This window comes from Opisthorchis viverrini, assembly GCF_000715545.1.
Source record: "Opisthorchis viverrini unplaced genomic scaffold opera_v5_23, whole genome shotgun sequence".
NCBI classification, from domain to species: Eukaryota; Metazoa; Platyhelminthes; class Trematoda; order Opisthorchiida; family Opisthorchiidae; genus Opisthorchis; species Opisthorchis viverrini.
The window spans coordinates 2,920,520-2,941,592 of NW_008751679.1; the positions used below are offsets into that span (position 1 = coordinate 2,920,520).

General features: G+C 43.7%; 1 protein-coding gene across 1 annotated transcript in view; it reads right to left on the bottom strand.

The window, feature by feature from the left end:
* The window catches only part of T265_02061 (hypothetical protein), a gene marked incomplete at both ends in the record, with an annotated part of 31,106 nt that overhangs the window by 6,138 nt on the left and 3,895 nt on the right, over positions 1-21,073 (bottom strand). Inside the window, 9 exons of the mRNA XM_009166209.1 lie at positions 1,096-1,401; positions 1,436-1,563; positions 5,648-5,857; positions 8,068-8,152; positions 10,217-10,354; positions 13,414-13,678; positions 15,765-15,846; positions 16,913-16,982; positions 20,169-21,010. Of these exons, the coding sequence (XP_009164473.1) occupies positions 1,096-1,401; positions 1,436-1,563; positions 5,648-5,857; positions 8,068-8,152; positions 10,217-10,354; positions 13,414-13,678; positions 15,765-15,846; positions 16,913-16,982; positions 20,169-21,010 (2,126 nt within the window). The remainder of the gene's footprint in view (positions 1-1,095; positions 1,402-1,435; positions 1,564-5,647; positions 5,858-8,067; positions 8,153-10,216; positions 10,355-13,413; positions 13,679-15,764; positions 15,847-16,912; positions 16,983-20,168; positions 21,011-21,073) is intronic.

Sequence of the window (21,073 nt, forward strand, 5' to 3'; positions counted from 1 at the left end):
AGCTGTAACTAAATACAGAAAGCTACGCGTAACAGAGAAAGACCACACACACGCAGCTCAAAAATCTTCACATTCAACTTCAACATAACACATTATGCAGACTGAAAACTCGTACAAAGTGAGCAAGTTTTTCCATCGAAGAGAAAGTTGTAGACAGTCTCAGGCTTGTTTACGGATTTGCTTGTGAACGTATGGACACCAAACATCAATGTACCACATCCACAACACACAGACGGTGCAACATAGCCTGGTTAAGCGAACAGGACGACAGCCATGGCGAAATTTCTAATGAAGTCAGCATTTTTCTCCATCATTGTTAGCTGTGTACTCTTTACCACTGCTGTCGACAATGCTGTTATCGTGTTGTAATGACAGACTACCTGAATCCGGTAAATAGGATTTCCAGAAAAGACGAAACTTGCGTCGTTTCACAAGAGTGAAAATCGGACGGAAAGCATCACGAGACTGGATATGGCACTGGTGGGGTATTAACGGTGCCTAGGGGCCTCACTTGTTTGCATTTATTTCGGAAATAGGTGTAGAAAAAATCACTCAGCCTTAGCAGCTTTCGGTGCCTCACTATCATGCCACCCGCAGGTTGCACGAGGGCTGGGATACTGCCAGGTTGCCCAAGTCTAGACAGGGGAAGTCTAGAGGCAGAGGTTGGGTTTGAACCACAGACCTTCGGTCAGTAAATTCGCGCTCTAACCACTTGAGCCATCTCGCAACCTGAATACGCATGCGAGACTAGTGATTTCAATTTAGCTCTGATTCGACTGGGATCAGTTCTTCGCGTATCGACCAGTACGGAACGGAATGAAGGGAAATTCACAAACTACACTAAAATGAGCATAAGCAACCAAGAAAGCTTAGACCACATGCCGGTTGTAAGTAACCTGTAGAGCAGATGATGGGGGACCTCATGATCACAGACATTGATGGGAAATTGCGAGCAGGTTTACCTACACTGTGGTGGGAAGATTAATATGTAACAGAATGAGCATACTTGGAATAAATTTATCTAGGAAAACGAAGTGAAGTTTGGTAGATATGAGTAGCAACAAGGGCGATTCAATAAACCAGGCCAAAACCCACCTGTTCCAGCTCGATAGCGAGACAAGGTACTTTTCGCCGGACTAGTTTGATCTTTAACCCATGTACAGTGGGGAGAGTCTGATGAGTCGCTGGACCAAAGCTTGCGTAACCGACTTGGTTCACCGATCCGGTAGTCAATGGTCCACCAACTACAGCCGAAGTCGAGGTGGCGAATGTGGTCCCACTAGTGGTGCCACCAGAGCCCATACGTAGACAGTGCATCAATTGGTCCAACACAACTTCAAGCAGGATTTCGTCCTGGTCAGCTGACAGGCCTTCGCAAACACGTTCCGAGAAGAGAGCTGCCTGAAAAACCGTAGATTATTTGCGAAAGACTTACATGGTCCAATTCGCACCAGGCTGAAACACCTCCAAAAACGGCACGTTCTTTGATAACAAAAGTCAAGTTATCCTTGTTCAGTCGAAAGATCGCATTTTTGGTTAATGTGGATACCATGTGAACAATATCTGGAGGGGGGAGGGGTCAAAATAATGATGCAGTGCATGCATGAATTGTATTGTCCAAACAAGACGTGATAAAACAGCGCCATGCACTTGATCACAGTCATTCACTTAAATTTCTGATTTGTTTTGCATGCCGACTGAATAAATATTTGACGAGTATCAATAATACTTCCTAGGCATCCTGCCTTTCACTTGAAAGCCTCATACACGGGGAACAAGGAGCTGAGAGACTAGCAAGTCAACGTTAACCACGCAGATAAATGCGAGTTCGCTGATAGTGTGAGGATATTTAGCAATCTTACTATGGATGTTTTTCAGCTCAACATAGAGTGGCTTCACTTACAGAATGAAATCTCCAGTGACATGTGAACTCGCCTTCATGCCTATGTCTTAATCCCTGTCATCATCACTTGTCGTCACACGAGCTATGAAATACTTGTGATCGGTACTTTGAAAAGAGGCCGCACGTAGGCTTCGTTATAAAAAACCAACATGAATTTTGCACTTGGTGTCGAGACCAGAGAGATGCGGGACTTCAGGCCACTTCCGATTCTTGGGTATAGCGGAAAAATATGAGTTGATGAAAGAAATAATACATTCACTCAACAAAAACCTGAAGAAAATGGCTTGTTCAACAACCACTAACCGCTGCACATTAGCTAGGACACCAAATTCTTCATTTCTTTCTAGGACACCAAAAAGCGCAAAAGCATAGGAGTATATGACGGCCACTAGTAGCTGCGAGGTGGGACTGCGCTCAAACTCGAATTAAATACAAGAAGGAAGACGTGCAAGCAAAATGATAAAAGGTTTTTCTCGACAGGTGGAGCTACTTAGTAGTGTGTTAATTGTCCAGAAAATTAGGAAAAAGACCAAATTAAAGTGCTGCCTATAAAGGGAGATGACATTCTAGAAGAGGGGTCAAAATTATTCGAACTAGGAGAGATTGGCCGTCCCTGATAAGAAAGTGCGGATTTGTCAACCTACACGGAATAAAGACGGGATTGATTGCTGGAGGAACTAGTTAACGGATACGGAACCGGTCACAGTAGTTACACTATTAGCTCAGTCCGTTCAATTTAGGTCTGCCGAAAGGATTTTCTTTCATGCATTGATGACTGATGGTCGGCTCCAAGTACATCTCTTCAAGTTCGTCCGAAAGGTCTAAACCTTACAGAAGTAGATCGGATGGTAGCGTGTTCCTAAAAATGAAGGATTACACGGCAACGAAAACTTCTACCTACTCCAGAGCACTGTGATTGAATTTCCAAACCTGTTATACATACCCTATACATATCTACTCATCCACATTCAGCCCAATTACACCAAAACGAGTCTACCTCAAGCAGACACAAAACTCTTATTTGCTCTTATCCATATGCAATTGGGAAACTGTTTAACTCTACAATTGAATGAACCGCACAAACCACAAACTTGAAGGGAAAACAAGTGACGGCATTTATCGGCAGGCGAAGAAAATGATTGTCATAACCAAGAGATGTTGTTGTTCAAGAAAACAAGATTGGTGGTCAATTTGGCCTGCAGTTTAGTATGATCTGACCAAACGCACTACCGTGAGCATCTACTCAACTTCATCCTCTAGAGCAACTGCTGTGGACTAGGTGGCACTAGGTGGACCGGGGGCCAAAATTATAGTGGTGATCACCACTAACGCTGTAACATTTTGTTTTCTGGTGCAGATTGATCTCTGTGGTCACTGGAAGCTGCAGAGTCCATGTGATTGGCGCTAAAGTTAGGGCATTCGAAACCACAATACCTTCACCAGGATTCGAAATGGCATTTAGACAATTTGTAGAAAAAAAGACTCGAAAACCTCGATGAATGACAATTGATGTACCTTGTTATTACGTTTACAGTTTTCCGGCTTGAGTACTACAGTAAAACATCGCCATTTGTTTATTGAATCCCACTAACTAAAACCTTCCCAGGCTTGAAAGCTTTGGAAAACGCAGACCCATAATACGCTTTGACAGTTCAACTTTCGGCTTCACAATGTAAACTGCACTTAAGGACACTATAAGAGAGGAGAAAATACAAAAAGCATTGGACCAACAAATATTCTCCGATAAAACAAGTGGTTGGCAGACGCAAGTATAAGAAACTTCAAAGATCGAAAAACCAAATTAGTTTGCAAATGAGTGTACATTTGCTAATTTCGTGCAATTTGGTTTAAAGTAGAACATAAGGTTGACGGAAACCCGGGGACTGCGCCTACCTGATGAGCCCCAAAAAGAGCGAAACCGGTCGTGGGCTGTCCACGGATTTTTAGCAACCTTATGAGTAGTACATTACAAAGATACACATGTATCGCGATATCTCGAGTAACGTAGCGACTGAAACATGAGGCGGCCTGGTGCACCATATTCAGTTTCCTGAAGACATCACAAACGAGAGATTCAGCTGGGTTCCAGGTGAGTCTCTCGAAAAACCAAATTAGTTTGCAAATGAGTGTATATCCGCTAACTTCCAACATCATTCAAGTGTCAGCAACCATGTAAATTGTGACGGGCTTTCCCATCAGCGTTCTATCGGCTTCGTATAACACGTTTGGAACAGATCTCGGTCACTCATTCAGAGAGTACATTGGTGTTAACAGGATGCATGACTTATCTGCTGGTTCTTCCACTGAATGCACTGCACACTGGAAGATTCACGCTTAATTGTGTACCATATCTGAAATATCAGTAAACATTTTTTCGAGATAGAATACTAGTCACTAGGTCACTGAAAACTTCAAAAGAGCGCTACAGGTTCCTCCTGCTTGGTGCTCATTAGCTAGTCACCGGGTTTCCACCAATCCTATGTTTAGCTTGAACACTAAATCGTACATCAGTGGGGAGTATCAACTGAACCGCCGTTAACACCGAAGCAATTATTAAAGCAGCGCGCTGCACGGCTTGCGTACAACTGGCTGCTTGAGCAGAAAATGAGATTGACGATAACTCAGTGACAATATCCAAATAATGAACCTCAAGCTGGGCAAGGCCGGTACTGGATTGTTGAAGGGTTTCCAGCAAACTTATGAGTAGGGTGCTCTGTCAAGAGTTCATGAGTGCTGGAGTTACTACCATAAGTTACAGAGAGTACAACCAACCGATAAATACACATGGTTCAGTGGTTAGAGCGAATTCACTGACCGGAAGGTCTGTGTTTTGAACTCGATCTCTACCTCTCGACTTCTCTTGTTTAGGCTTGGGCAACCTGGCAGTATCCCAGCATTTGTGCTTCCTCCTGGTGGCATGGCAGTCAGGCACTGAAATGGTGCTATAGCTGAACGATTTTTTATACATAGTGAATACAACCTCGCAACATCTGTAAATGATAAAACCACACGAGTAGTGGGAGTATTCAACCGACAGAGCAACACGTTCACGTTAGCAGTAATCTATCCATTTGGGATAACAATATGGATTTTTATCCAACGCAGCCGACAGAAACAGTTCTTATCGTTTAGTCAGAAACCGCAGGCGGATGTGTGACGAACGATGGGCATCTGTCCGATAGTGGGAATGATACTAAATCGGCATAAGAATTCAAGACGATATACGCAGTCTGCATGGATGTTGAATAACGACGTCAGACGCTGTGTGGTTTGTACAAGAGTGAATGGATATACAAAGAACATTGTTTCAAGTAAAAGTATGTGCAACTAATTGAAGAAAGCAAGGGCTTCTAGGGTTAATACCATAGCTTTTTGACAGTCTAGAACCAACAAGCGGGACTCATCAATTATCATGGGATTCCAGCTGTTTTGAAGGCTAATCCGGCTGAGTAAGCTAGCTTTCACTACTGGATCTCAAAAAAGACGGATTTGACCAAACCAGAATCGATCAATTATCCGATTTAATCTAGATCTAGAATCGCAGAGTGCTCATTAAAATTTACGAGGAGCAAATAGTGAATGAACGTAAACAAAGCGCCACCCGAGTAGCATGCCATGATCGAAGTTGATAGCAGACACACCAAGCTACACCTGGGTCATGGAGCCTCTTCGGCCCTCCACGAATTCGTGGTGACAAGTAACAATCTGATCACTCATCTCAATCCAGTACAGTTTGGAACTTACTTGCAAAATGCTCGATACAACCCGTGTCGATCGTGCGGATCCGAAATTTCATACTGAGCCTGAAATTGCGATGAATGACAGTATTCGCAGGTTTGATGCAAAACGCCTTGGTTAGAAAACAAGCAACAACAAAACGCACAAAATAAAAATGGTGTATTAGGATTTTTGAGATCAGTGTACATGAAATCACGATAACAATGGGACAGTATACTACATTTGAGAAGCACTCCTAATTCATGGTCGAAGTTGATAAGGTTTCAATGGGAGTAGACGGGTTTGTACAATGGAGTCTGAAAAAAGAGAAGAAAGTCGAAGCGATAATGAGCGACATGAAAGACAGTACTGGGGTTGAAGGAAAATACAGAACTCTTCGGAACAGGAGAATCCAAAGGATATTAAAGGCAAGAGAGCAGAGTTAATTTGATGATGCGATGTTGTAACTTGGTGCAGTCCCCGAGTATCCATCGACCTTATGGTCTATTTGAACCCAAATTGTAGGAAATTCACGAGGTTCATCATTTGTACACCCATTCGACTTTAGCAAGAGACTCAACTGACTCCCGGGCGAAGAATACCATAAACAAAGGGCTCAGATGGGATTCAGTTGGGTCTCCCGTTAAAAGCATATTCGTGCGCAAATGAGTGTAAATCGCGAAATTAGACAGCTGTTATCACTGTGGTTGAAGTATGAGGCGTTTCTCTCTTTTATCTTATATTCTCCTGTAACCCTTTCACTTTCATCGTTTACATTCACGTTTTTGCAAAAAGGATGCCAAACTGATGACCCCTAACATAAGGAAGTCATTTGAGAGATCAATGGGGGAGCTTTGGTCTCAAATGAAACTACAACTCCAGGTGAACGAACCGATGGTGTGCACAAGAAGTGCAGCGGCGATCGCGATGAGTCTCTCGCTAAACCAAATTTGTTTGCGAATGAGTGTATTCCGCAGAAATACTTCTTTTTCACCTCAAATTGCATAAAACAAACCGAAGCCAAATCAGCCAGAGACATCCCCACTCAAGCAGGAAACTACAACGTCCTGCTTCACTAGGCTCAACCAATTTAAACAGGACACCGGATACACGCGAAACAGTGCTGTGAAGAATTTCTGGCGATTTACAACAAACGCATGTGTCAGTGGACACAAGGGTTGTTTGGTCAGGATTAATCAGCAACCAAGCCAACCGGACGTGTGATTTGTTGACTTCAATCTGAGACGGAACAAGCCAAAGAATCTGTTTGAACAAGCAAATGAATTCGCTATGGTGGTAGCTGTCGGTTGAGCTATATCTCCAGAATATCCCATGCCTGAAGGTCGCTCGAGGTGGTCGAAACATAGAACAAATATTGGTATATTAATGTTGTCATTCCATTATAAATCGACCAAGCTAGGTTTTTCGATCAACGGTCAGCCTGCTAACACTGAATATCGCCCGCCCAATCGACAGATATGGAAAATGCTCAGGCTATGGAATCGGTCGGCAAACCGAGGCGCGTCCTTTTTCGAACTTGTCAGAATCATTTCGAGAAATACACTCAATTGTGAATCGATTCGGTTTCCACGAGACTCAACTGAATCGCTCGTTTATGATATTCTTCAACTGAATGTGTTGCACACAGGCCGCCTTATGTTTCAGTTGCCACGATATTCGATATATTGCAGTATATTTTCATAAAGGAATCCGGTCGCGGGCTGTCGAAGAGTTATCAGCAACCTTGTGTGTAGTTTTCTTTATCAAAACCACAATTTTTCCCACACACTCCGAAAAAATGGAGACTGGCAGAGAGTGTATGGCGGAAAATTATGCTTCACTGACAGGAACACAGATTACTGGGCATTTGTTTTTTTTTTAAAAAAAAGGTGACACTGTCTTGCTCGTTATTCACTTTGTTGTCCGAAATATTTTAAGTCGAGTTAGTAGAAGCACTCATAATTCTTTATTTACCTAAATTGGAGATGGCTTTGCGTACCTGTCGAAGGTCATCATCTGGTGCATCACCGATCCCCTCATGTTTGAATGTTTGTTACATGTCATGGCAAGCACAACGTTAGCCAAGGTACAAAGCACTCTGTGCACGGGGATCAATGTGGTCAGACTCTAACTAAAGTGAAAGCGGTGCAACGTTTTTGACGGGTGTATCAATCATTAGCATATTGCAGTAAAATATAAAGAGGAGCAGACAGTCCTCTATTTCCTACTGCATGATCAACCCTCCATAGATTGTACCTAATCTCTCCTGTCTTGAATGATGTGTCATATTCAGGATAGCTTCAATAGTTTGGGGACAAACGAAGAGTCTTGATGAAAAAAAGGGTCAGCTAAGGACGTGCGTGACCCATGAGTCGGGAATGCCATTAGATTGTTTGTCCCATACGAAACGTGCAACCAGACAACTATATAGGAAGAGTCAGACTCACCGAACACCCATGTAGGCTTGACACATATGGCCTCTGGAATGCTCTCACCGATAATGATGTTGGCAACCTTTTTTCTGTTTGTAGTCTGAAAGTGACCGATTGTGAAAAAACAGGATGAAGTGTGAGAAATGTCGAGTTACGGCATTCGTTCATAGTGAAGCAAGCTTACGGGATGCCCGGGCAAATTAGAACAGGGGAAGAGCTATATGAAGGAATGGGAAGCAGAGGTGTCCAGATGACAGTTTTGCAGCGGCATCCAGGGAAACAGATTGTAACCTCGACTAGGGGCACTGTTTACGCATCTATTGTGACAGCCAGTGAGCACAGTAACAAATATGGGTTAATGAGAACTAAATATGGAAAACCTCGGCATCACATGAGAGCATCAACCGAGAATAAGTGGAAAAAAGAGGTATCTAACAGGACTGCGATGCTCCCAAATAGTACTTACGATCATCTATCTCTGTAACGTGCCCGATTCGAACCTTGACCAAAAAGTTGATTTAGGGGGGATATCAACAGGTAGTTCATGCTCCTTCAAGTCGTTTCCTGATCTTGATCATACTAATTTAAGAGGGTCAATAGAATGGGGAGTTTAGTAAGCACCTTCCCATCCTGCTGTTCTGCTCGTACGCAAATGTATAGAAATCTTGCAATGAGAACCGCTCATCATAGATGTGGGAACATCTGCAAAGAATACTGCACCTTCCTAGAACTAGAACAAGCGTTTTGGACGCTAACTACAACTCGTGAGCAACAAGGTGAGATTTGAACAGAGTCAATCGGCCCGCATAAGGGAGCTGGTCGTCTGCTGAGCGGCGCGTGGACAACTGACCTGAACGAGAATATATTTCTCTACTGATGAAACTTTGAACGTTAACCCGAATAAGATGGTTCGAGTGAAGGGTTACTATTCCGAGAGTGGGCAGAGATTAGAAGCGAACCTAGAATAACAAACTGAACGGGAAACAAGACTAATGTAAATCGTAGGTGGAACCGTATGCAGGTACAAGAAAAACATAAACAGGTGACAATGATGACTGATAGAAAACTGAAATGAGTGCTAGGCAAGCGCACAGGAACCCTGTGCAGTCTGAATAGGTAACTGGCAATGAAACGTGACGAACAAAAATAAACAAGGTAATAAATAGGCTACAGGCGGTTTATAAGGGAATTTGGCCAGCAAATGATACCCATAGGTGAAACCCAAACAGTAGGTAAAAGCCAACACCAAAATCTGTAAAACTTGTCTAACACTTCGAGATAAATAGAGAGGCCTAGTCCAAGCTAACTGGATGGGCTAAGGTATACTGGTTTGTGGTACTGGTTTCGTGATTATTAACGAGGATACTGGCATTCCACCCTTCGCGAGACTCATCTGGTAGGCCGAAACCCGTCAACCTTATTTCCTACTGGGACACCAATCCGCTCATGTGTGGTCATAAGCATTAATTTGCTAATTCACTCGGTTTTCACAGTACTCAAAGAACTTTTGATACATACACAGACACTGTGAAACACACCCCGACACCTTAATTATCGTTAGAAAGAGAGATGTGACGCAGCTTTCGTGCAGAATATCATAAACAAAACAGATTCAGGTCAAATTCAGCTAGCTGAGCCTTTGACGTTTAGCTACTTATGAGTAGCTACAGGAAACTAGTCATTCGCCGATCAGAACAGACAAACTACAGGGCACCCTACAAAGTTGAACATGGCATGTGTAAACTGGACATCTCTTTCGAAACCCATTAGATTCAACGACTTCGAGACTGCTGACGAGCATGAAAACAGTTAATTGACTTGAGCCGCCTAAGTGGGTTGGTTCGGGGTATGAAAGCAAAACGATGTTTTTTAATTTTACTTAGAACGGATTGATGTAACAGCCGATAATATCAAGCGAGTTCGGAATTTGTGGTGGTGGGGAGGTGTGAAAAAAGGAAGTACAATTGTTAGTGACTGCGCAATATTGAATAGGTGGGTGGTAATTATGACAGTATGGGGAGCTGTGTGTAAAAAGGGTCACAGCCTCTACGGTGGCAATCTGTAGGGAAAACGAATAGGGGAACACTTACCGATGCACCCCNTAAAAAGGGTCACAGCCTCTACGGGGGCAATCTGTAGCGAAAACGAATAGGGGAACACTTACCGATGCACCCCCAAGGGTAAGTAGGTCAATTATTTCACGCCGTGGGGGGTTGCTTAAATGACCCACATAAATGCAGCCCACCTTCCGAAAGAGGTTCGGTAGTAGCCGAACGCGCGAACTGCGAGGAAGACCAGAGGGCTGAGAAAAAAAAGCGGACCGTTAATTGCACTGACAAATTTGGATGTAGCTGAGGCTACAGAACAGCGAAGGCAAGTTAAATATGACGGGGTCAAACCCTATCAAGACACAGTCTCATACGCCGGACGAGACCAGTGCTTGGCGGACATTTTATTTGGCTTCAAGAATATCACCCGGCGATTTGAAGGGAACAAACGCGTCTCTTCCAAGATTCTGCACAGCATCATTTTTTAAACCAAAGTAGAAGTAGGGACACACTTCGTTTAAGACGAAAGAAGGTAAATGGACCAGAATACAACGTTGGGACGGTCCAGTAGATCGCTTGGGCGGTGGTGAAATATATTTTCCAGAAAGGTAAAATTTCGAATGACATCTTCTAGGAACTAAATCGTTCAAGCCCAGCGAGACAAAAGAGCGAACCAGCGGATGGAGAACTAAATACTCACGATTAAGATAACCAAAAATTCCACTGAGCTGATTCACCCCCTGCCTCAAAGGACGACCACCGCTACTGGAACTGACAACCCGGATATGCTTGATGAATATCCGGGGAGCATGGTTAGTCTAATGAAAGCTATTGAAATTCAGGTGCTTGTCGGTAGTCGGTAGGGCTACACATCGGTATATGTATAAATCAAATTCGCCAGCAGTAAAACCAACTGAATAAACTGCCAGATATGTTGATCGCAAGCTACTCTATTACGGTCTCAGAACCATTCGAATCTGGACTAGTTTGTCCGAGTTCCGAATAAAATTCTCACTGTTAAAATGTTGAACTGCGTTTTGATTTTGTTTGCGGAACTAAACTCCGCGAGAGAAGTATGAAATCTCGTATGTTTGTCATCATACCGTCATTCCTGGTGGATGGAACTGTATGGCTTCCAGAAAAAAAAACTAATCAGACGCAGTAGTTAATAGAGTATTACTTTATCAATCGTTCAGGTGTAACACCCTTTCAGGGCCTGTCATGCCACCCGAAGGAAGCACGAGGGTGGGATAATGCCAGGTTGTCCGATCCAAGGTAGGGGTCGGGTTTGAACCACGGACCTTTCGGTAAGTAGATTTGCGCTCTAACCACCTTATCAAACCAGCGTAAGAGCAACGAAGATTTGAAGGAGCAAAGAAATCAGAGTAGCTTCCGAGTAGTGCGATCTTGTGCACAATACACGATTTCAAAAGTGAAAAACGAGGTGAAATATCATGAAAATGTATTGAAAATATATGTCCTTCAGTAAAACACCCAGTGAAATCAGAGAAAAATCAAGATCACCCGGAATTATTTCTGCACGCAAAACAGTGGTTTACACCGACTGGTCGGTTAGTTCGTTACGAGATGTAGCCAATTAAACTGACTCAAGATGTTGCTGTACCCAGAGGAACTTGGAGTAACCATGAGGATGTTCCAGTCTCATTGACTGAATTAGTGAAAAAATATGACTTTAAATTGTTTGCGACGTTTGTCCTGTTCCATATTAATTCAGTTTGTTTTACACGTTTGTGCCTGTACATGGTGTGCGAGATGATATCATACCGCAACTAAGTTGTTCTCTGTAATCCCCCCTCGAACCTACTGTTACAAAACATGAGGATGAATTAATAAGCAAATTTTTAGGCCCACTCCAAAAAGCCGGGTGATATTCAACCGCCCACTCTCCCTGAAAATCCTCACAGATTTTCTCGTTTAACTTTTGACAAGTGTGTAAGACAACTCTATGGCTGTTCCAAAAATCATCGAATCATATTTGAGGTTATAGAGGCGTTCACTCTAGAGCTTCCCTTGGGTGGACGGGAAGACTAAAATTTTGGAGGCCAACCACACTCAACAAAGTGGAGCCAGTTGTTGACGATACGAAGGATGAACCACTGCGTCATCAAGCTTGATTCTTCCAACAATTATCTAGGTAAAGAGTATTAGGTATTCCAACACCTGCAAGTGCGATGGGAAGATAATACTCCGAACCAGCACTTTCTGAATGATTCTTTCCATACAGACGCCAGACCGGGATATTTCTGTGCTGATTTATGCAAGTTCTCTCGATCGGCGATAAGGGTTGCCTACAAATTTCAAGGGGTAGAACATTCAGACCGAAATTAGTTGTTGACTGAGAGGCCGTTTGAATCCACTTTGTTCTAGTTGTACAGAAGTGACACATCATCTGAGGGTGATAACGCCGACATTAAGTGGTACATTGTTAAGTTTGACGCAACTAGCAAAGGAACTTGTGATTTGGCAAAGGGGAAGAATAAACAATGGTGAATAGTTAATGAGACTGGTGCATACATCCAGACGTTGGTATACCTAGTGTCAAGAAAACATGCGAGATAATCGAACGAGACAACGCAGTGGTTCACGCACCTCGTATTATCAATAAATGGTCTGTAGTTTGGATGGCCTAATAGTATAAAGGCACTAACGTCTGCTTTGAGGCGGGAATGGAGAAGCGGTCATTGTGTTACCCACGCAAGTCAGGTGTACGTGAAGCGAAGCGATTTGTAGTGGTGTTGAAGCGGAATAGCCCAGAAATCATCACCCACATTGCCGTCAACGGAACAGCGCCAAGGATTGGTCCCGTAATTTTGTTGCGTTCATTCTACACCACCTAACATTTTTACGCCAATTCACGATTCAATTTGTTACTTGTCTGCATCCCATCCACTGAGAACGAAGTTCCTTTGGTGAACGTGCATGGACTTATAGTGTTTTCGCTGAATGTACTCCATTTTATGGTAACCATGATTCGGTAGAGGTGTGTAGACAAGTCGACGAACTACGGTAAATGGCTACCACGCTGTAGCATGAGGATGCTCCGAGCGAAATACAATCCAAAGCCAGTGAAATTTGCACTGTGGAAAAAAAGTACTACGCAAAATTCCTTCTCCCAGATAAATGTTCTGGTACCATAAGGACAACCGATAGTGATATGTCAAAGTACAGGGCACATATTACAGAAAACATAACGCGAAGATGACATTATTAGTTCGATCCCAAGATAGGAAGTTGTAGTACACAAAACTACAATGAAGCGAAGGACGTCCAAGAGTTAAGTCGGTTAACCTACTCGGTATGAGAGTTCACTCAACCAAAGTCCTTGTTGTGCCGAATTTTTGAGCCAATCAACCGACACTATCTGTACTCCACTGAGCAGACCACGGAGAAGGTTGACTGTCCGCCGGAAGGGGTCAATCGTAACTAGATGGGTACACCGTTTCATACTGGTTGAATCAAGTGGGAAATGGGCAATGCCAGCAGTAGCACGAGAGCTTAGTAGTTTGTAACCAATTAGAGGACTGGACCGAACCAAAGTGCAGAGGAGGGTTTCGTCGCTGAAAAGGAATGGAAGAAACATTCTTCACATGAGAAAAGACCCCCAGTTTCTGTCATGCTGCTCAATATCAGATCTTTTCAGTTCCACAGAAGAGAAGAACGCCGATCTGGAGGTAAACACTTCCTATCGGTGTAATGCCTCCATAAACTGGATGGCCCATAGCTAATAACCGCTTCACGAGACCTGTTCTATAGGCCAAGCCAAGTGAAGAAAGTGAAAAATTATGAAAAGAATTGAATTCTGAAGCTGTACCATAACATGGCTTTGTCAGTGTATCAGAAACAAAGCGGCTAAAACGAAACAACCAGAAAAAAGATACTCGACAGTTCCCAAATGCAAAGAGTTCAACTTCAAGTGGAATAAAATTCAGCTCTCAAATAGTAGTAGGGACATGTTAATGATTCAAGTCCACTAGATGTCTTCAGACAAATATAATTATCGTCTTTCTCGGGAGTGTGAAGGTAGCGGTCCTCGTTGTCTTCACATTCTTCCTCTATCTTGAAGAATGATCCAATGGGGTGGTGTTCACGCTGCCCCATAGTTTAACTGGCTAACACTTGTCTCCTTTCTAAGGCAGACAGGGATTAATTATGCAGTAGTCTTTTGCCGAACCGCAAGGATTTATCTACATCTTGCCGGACTACATCTGCACGATGCGCAGCACGTACACGCTACAGATCCGGTGAGTAACGCTGCTTATGTAACGTGTATATGTAGAAATGTGGAAAAGAATTTAACCACCTGTTCCATACTACAGAATGGGTGATTCAAACCATTGCACATTCCAGTCATGCTTGTTGCCACAACCTCGTCTGAACAACCGAAAATATTGTACTAAGTACGTAGCCCGTCATTTCATTGGCTTGCCTATGCTCTTTTGAGATTCGGACTATCTATGCTAACAACGACTGAAAACCCGGTTAGAACGAAGGCGATCTGCTGAACATATAAGCCGAGAACAAGGCTTATGAGGGTAAGAGTGGTGTAGAGCGCTAACACTCCTGGGTTCAAATGCTAGCATGTACTCCTTAAATAATTTGGTGCCCACAGTCTTGAGATTGAAACTTAGCGAGTCGTGTGAACGCCGAAAAATATGCCCGTATAAGGATTGCTGGTTTACTTAGTTAAGCTTGCTGAAAGACTGTTAGTCTTCGATAGACAGTGAGCTCATTTTTTCCTTTCGAACGGTACTTGCCTGCTTGAACTGCTTTGTGATAATGGCATATCACAGCGTTCTGATGTACCAGATAAGGACAGTGGACATACGACAGATATAAACGGCTTGTAAAGCCTAGGTAGCGTTTTTACTCACCCGTAGTTTGTAACCGCATCGCAAACGTACAGAAAAGATGCGGCTCCCAGAGAGGAGAGCAAACTTGGTTTTGCAAAATACGGTAATATATATATATATATATACATAATATACATGTGGTCTTGAAGGTATGCAAGACCAAGACAGAAGTGGGCGCTAAAGCAGTGAATATTTTAACGATCTTTGGAGAAAATCGTGGGGTTAGTGAGCCCTTGTCATTGAATGTTGTCAATTTTAGATCGAAACCGCTTGTACTAGGAAAAAGTGGAAGTTGATGCAGACGAAGGCAGTGAAGATTGCTATTTGATGTAGGATAACTAGGCTTTGGAAACAAACACTCATCAAATAACGTGAACACAGGTTAACTAGCTTAGAAGTAAACCAACAAGTTTGGTTTGAGGCTAATTCATGTGAAGGTTGTGGAAATTGGGCGTGAGCCACATTATATTTGCATTAAGTGACCAACCCAGTCAAAGAACAGTGAATACTTCGTCAAAAAAAATCACTGTACAGTTGTATCGTGTTTGCAATTTGCAACAATCTGGTAGACAAACGTTTGAACAAGGTGTTGACTCCATTCAGAGGATACACAGGTCGTCCGGCAGCCAAGCCCCAACTATTGCTGGTGGCCTATATTCAGGGGGATTACTGGGGTTGGCTCACATCTTTCCTGTATAACTTTAAAAAACCTATAAACTGACAGGTGCAGGCTGATATTTCAATAAATAGTGGCGCACATCAGGAAACCTTGAGAAAGGATCATGGAACTTACTCTTTGCGAAGTCCTGTAAAGGCGATGACAATCTGACGTTGGCCATGGTGGTCAACGCTCTGATGTGAAAGTTCCGATGATGCTGACGAAGATAATCAGATAATGGATGATGGAGGGATTAGAAGAATTCCTAAAGACGACACAGATGTTTTTCATATTTTTTGGGGGAAAGTGTTTAACTAATTGGCTTCGTAGTAGCATTGTGAAACAGCTAAGACGGCTGATAACATCAACACTGAAGAAACACCAGTCGGGGAACATGCAAAGTGATGTAAGTGGATAAATAATAACTCTCGTGGGAGCTGTTACAACTAACCGCGCAGTGTCAAAAGACTCGGTCGTACGAGACCTGGTGCCCTTGATGGGTCCATCAGGTAGACGATCCAAGAGATAAAATATTCAGTTAAGAGTTACACGTTGGCAACGTAACCTATGAAACACGCGGCCACCGAACATTGTGGTGTGAACTGTTAATGAATAGATTTTCTGAACGATCCCTCTGCACTAACCTGATTAGCTCAAGTACGGGACGCAAAACCTGGCTTTCAACGAATCCATCGAATATCAATTTCAATTTGACCCGACTTTTGGTCATGTATTGCACTTGATTTTCTAGAGACCTTTTAGTTACTCTGGGTGGAGCAGGAAATCTTGTTGATGGATTACGCAGCGTACATGGTCGGTGGTCTATCTGCTGAAATGGATGGTTTCAGGTATCTCACCTGATGAAGTGACACCATCGACGCATATCGGTTGTGGAACCCGAGAGTTGGGTCATCGATTTGTGCGAGAACCGCTGAAGCTATCCTGTTGTAGGGCAGCTACCTATTATCAGCCATGATACAAAAAGGTGACTGTTTACACAGTTTCCACACGGATCCCTTTCAAACTTATCAAACCATCTTTTCACACAGAACCAACTACCATTTCATGCAAAACCGGAACAAGCAGTTTTTTGAAGCGAACAAGCGAAGTAGGGTGAATTGCAGTTCTTCAACTGTTGTTTAGGAGTGACTGTAGAGTGAGACTGGCTCAATCATCAACCCTTTCACTATTCTTCAGGTGGACCTCATCAAATAGAAACTGGGAGCGTCCATAAATGCGCGAAACAAACGATAACAGTAGCACGAACGGTAGACAGCACTTACCTGATGCACCACACGCACGTCTCACACGTCGTAGTTTGAAATCCTCCAAACTATTCCGACTCGTCAAAGGCTATAAAACATATGAGTATTGGAAATCTTTAAGAGCAAGCAGGAACAGGCCAGGAAGACAAAGTGCGAAACGATCGCGTGAATTAGAGAACGCGTTGTAGGAAAGGCGAATATCGAAAATAATCTTCAAAAGTCACACTGTGACTGATGTCTGTGGAGATATGAAACGGGCCCCAGAGTTTCTCCTCCACGGGGAGAAAACCTCGAAGGACAACTTATTTCGTTCTCAGTATTCCTTAAGAAACAACCTCCAACCCCAGAATCGAGGGACAGCGAACTAGTTGTTTGGCCTCGTCATGAGCAGAAGGAAGCCCATTTCACGCAATGCACAAAAGCTTTGGAGAACTTTTACCATGAACCGAACATATCTGACGCACAAACAAAGCAGCCGTAAGGCAGTGAAGAATCGGTGTTGCATACGCTGCTGGGGGTGATAATAAAGAGCATCAGTCAAGATGTGTACAAATTTCGACCTATGGCTGACGCAAATACAGCTGGGTGAAAGTCAGTAGGAGGGATCAGCTGAAGTGGTGAACGAGACATAGAAACATTACTTCTGAATTCGCATATGTATTACGCTTATGGACGACAGATGCTCTGGTCCCAAAAAGGTATTATCTACACCAAACACCACAGCGACAGTGGCCTGTCCACCTGATGATACCATCTAGATTGGTGATGAGACGCTTGTAATCAAACTGACCGGCTGAGCGAACAAACCAATGACCAAATAGTAGAGTGCATGAAACTCAAACTAAAGACAGAGTGGTGGACTAAATAAGACTTCCATAGTTTGAACAACAGCTCTTTCCGGGATGTCAGTGTAAACTGCTACAACAGTCAGTCCGGTTGAAGCGAATCAGAAAGAATCCACTGCAAAAACACTAACAGGCACGTGAACTCAAACTTGCCAAGTGCAGATGTGAGAGAACCAAGAAGAAACACCTGCTGATTTCAAATATTGTGTCCTCCGAACTGACCCGAACAGTGTGACGATAATACAATTGTTGCATCCATATGCGGAGTAGCAGCCACACCTCAAACAAAGCCGTTCAATGTGTCGAAATATTGGTAGCTCGGGTGAGTTTATTGGTTGTTGATCTGTTCACCGAGCCTGGCAATTAACTTGCAAACGTCTCGTCACCATACGAAGAGACGAAATCAGAACGCAGTTGGTGATGCGCAATCAGTGATTGGTAGCCGGGATGGGTTTTAGATAAGTTAGAGAACCCACAGTTAAGGTATTCATGACAGCGACCTCTAAATCGCTCACTGCCTTTGTATTTATCCTCCTCAAATAAAGCGGTGTTTCCTAAACAATTCATTTTTACTCCCTACCTGGAAATTTGTCAGCTTCGGGTTAGAAGTGAATAAGAGATGGTAAGCAGTGGCGACTAAATAAACAGATGACCACGGTGTGGGCTATTTCCGACAACCAATGGGGAATTTTTAGTACTTATAAGCTGAATTTACGCCCAATAAGTTGAGCTTCTACATGCTAACCAGCGCAGAGACGATATTTCGGTCATCGAGAATGCAATAGAAGCCTAGTAACGCGAGCAGAGTCAGTGAGCACAGAAAGATGACGCCTTCGTTCAATTCACAGGACGGTTTTAGACCTATCTGTATAACACCAGATGAATTATATTGAGGGCTTTTGCTATCCGGTAAACGAATAAGACAGGTAATGAGAGGTGCAAAATTGGGTTGAAATCCACCCAGCATAGTCCTACGCGAAATAAAAGTCACTCGCAGTATTAACCAGCAAACACGGAATATTTAGAAAGTTCGAACTCTTACTTTAAAGTCACACAAATTCATGGACCATCGCTTATTTGTCGTTAAGCCTACTGCGGTCAACGAGCGATCTGACAACTCGTCGGTAGTCAAGCCGTTCAAGTCAATGGGGATTTAAAGCAGGTAACGATATCAAGGCCAAATTAACCCACCGCGCAAGATTACCCGGCGGCAGCGGTCTTTCAGCCAATAGCAAGCTCATACGATGTGCTCCTCGAGCGAACGAGCCACTACTGGCAGAACCTATCAGTTAACATCATGATGCACAGTTGCAGCTGCAGCTCAGTCACATAAGGTAATTTTCATTGTTGCTGATGCTTCATGTTTCTTCGTGAACTCGAACCGTAAACCCATAACCACAAGCACCATAGATGGTATAACGACACTGTTCACTGGTGCTTCGCTGCCGTAAGAACAGCAGTATCTCGATTTCACTTACCCGCCCTGCTGTATGCAGCTAATAGGGCAACCCGGATGACGGCATCACGCGACGGTCCATGTGAAATGAGATTATTTGTAGCTGGGCAATTCAAAATTGTACGTGGACTGCCACGGCGCTCAAACCTAAACGGGTGGACGATTAGGGTCGTCAACCAAAGCTTTTAACTCAGAAGGCTGACCGGTTCGAAATGCAGAACAAGTCACCACACATTTTCCAACCCCCAACTTGGAGGGCTTGGAGGCCGTGTTGCGCAGACCTCTAACCATTAACCGACCTGGTATGAGGGACTGCGATTGTTGTAGGAAAACTCATAAGTATAGCTCAATGTGTTGCGGAGGTGCACAAACAGTCACACCAGGGTAAGGTCTAGTCTCTTCGTGAAGGTAAACATAGCCATACTCAAAGCGACACAAAATATTGCTACCAAATGATCCAGTCACTTTGTTTGAAAGTTTGTACAGTGGTTTCGACATTTCCGTAACGATGACAAAAGCGAAGCCTCTAGGTGGGTGTGCAGGTGCAAACATTCCACGTTTCCAATATCAGATATCTGTCTTTCCGGTACCTGCAGACTAAAATGGTGTGGCGAGGGGCGCATGAGACGGACACCAAGTCGTAAGTCTTGTGCTACACAGAATAGTCGAAAGGTAAGTCACGACAGATATATCGCGCTGCAAATTCTGGTATGTGGTACACAAACTCGACACTAGTACACACAGACCTGGGTACGCCGATTTCGACGAAGCCATTAACCATCACATGTGGAAAGAACGAAGTACACTAACAACGGTACGTGATAGCCGACTGTTGGGTACCCCTCTCAATAATCGTTCGTTCCAGTGAATGTCAGAGTCTTTAAAAGGCGATACGTAAGACAGAGATGAAGTGGTCCCCTTGGGGACTTTAGCACATGCTGAGAACGAACATATTATTTTGATGCTAACATACCTTTATCCCGAACGACGCTTTTGTGGACGACTTGTCATTCAGTGTTCGAGTATGGGTTTTACGCGACGCGACTGGCTCCGAATCAGCACCGCCTGGTGATGCGTCAATATCTACCGGGATGGACTTTCGAAGCCTGCACGCAACTCCAAGCTTGTGGGTATCACCTTTGTTACGTGTGTTAATAGATATTCGTTGGGCAAGCTTAGTGCGTTCGCTGATCTTTTCTGAAGTCCGGTAATCTGGTTGCTTAGAGCTGGAAGCGTCGGATTCAAGAGTTTCGTCATCTGTTGAAGCAGAATGTTCCTCCTTGTTGGGCTTATTTACATCTCGACGACGCGAAGTCGAAGGCATGCGAGCTACAACACGAATTACCTTTTTTCGGCGTTTCCTTTTAGCCTCCCCTTTGTGGATGACTGGAGTGACGGATGCTTCCACATTGGACCAAACAGTAGGCTTCTTCTTGGCGTTAACCCACTCAACCAGAGCCTCAGGAGTGAGTGGCGTACCCGGAGAGAGGCGTTTGCGTGTGGCAGGTAGAGTATGGTTGTTTGAAACCATTTTGAAGCGTGGGATGAAAGGATTGTTACAACGTGCCACGGGTGTGAGCAATTTCGTAGCGGGATTGAGTGGATTTAAAGGGGTAAGGTGGCGAGCCGTGTGCAGAGTGCCCTCAAAGACTGAGAGATCAGGTATGGTAGTACCACCATCTGTCGGTCCTCCATCCAACGGAATATGTGGGCAGTTATTCTGCACTTCTGTTAAGACGCCAGTTGAAGGGGAGATATTTTTTAGTGAAACCAATGGGAGTGGCGGCTGCTCTCCGACCACAGGTTTGATTTCCGCTAAAATGAAAAGAAGCCCGAAAGGCAACGCCACCGATATATATGAATACTACATATATATAT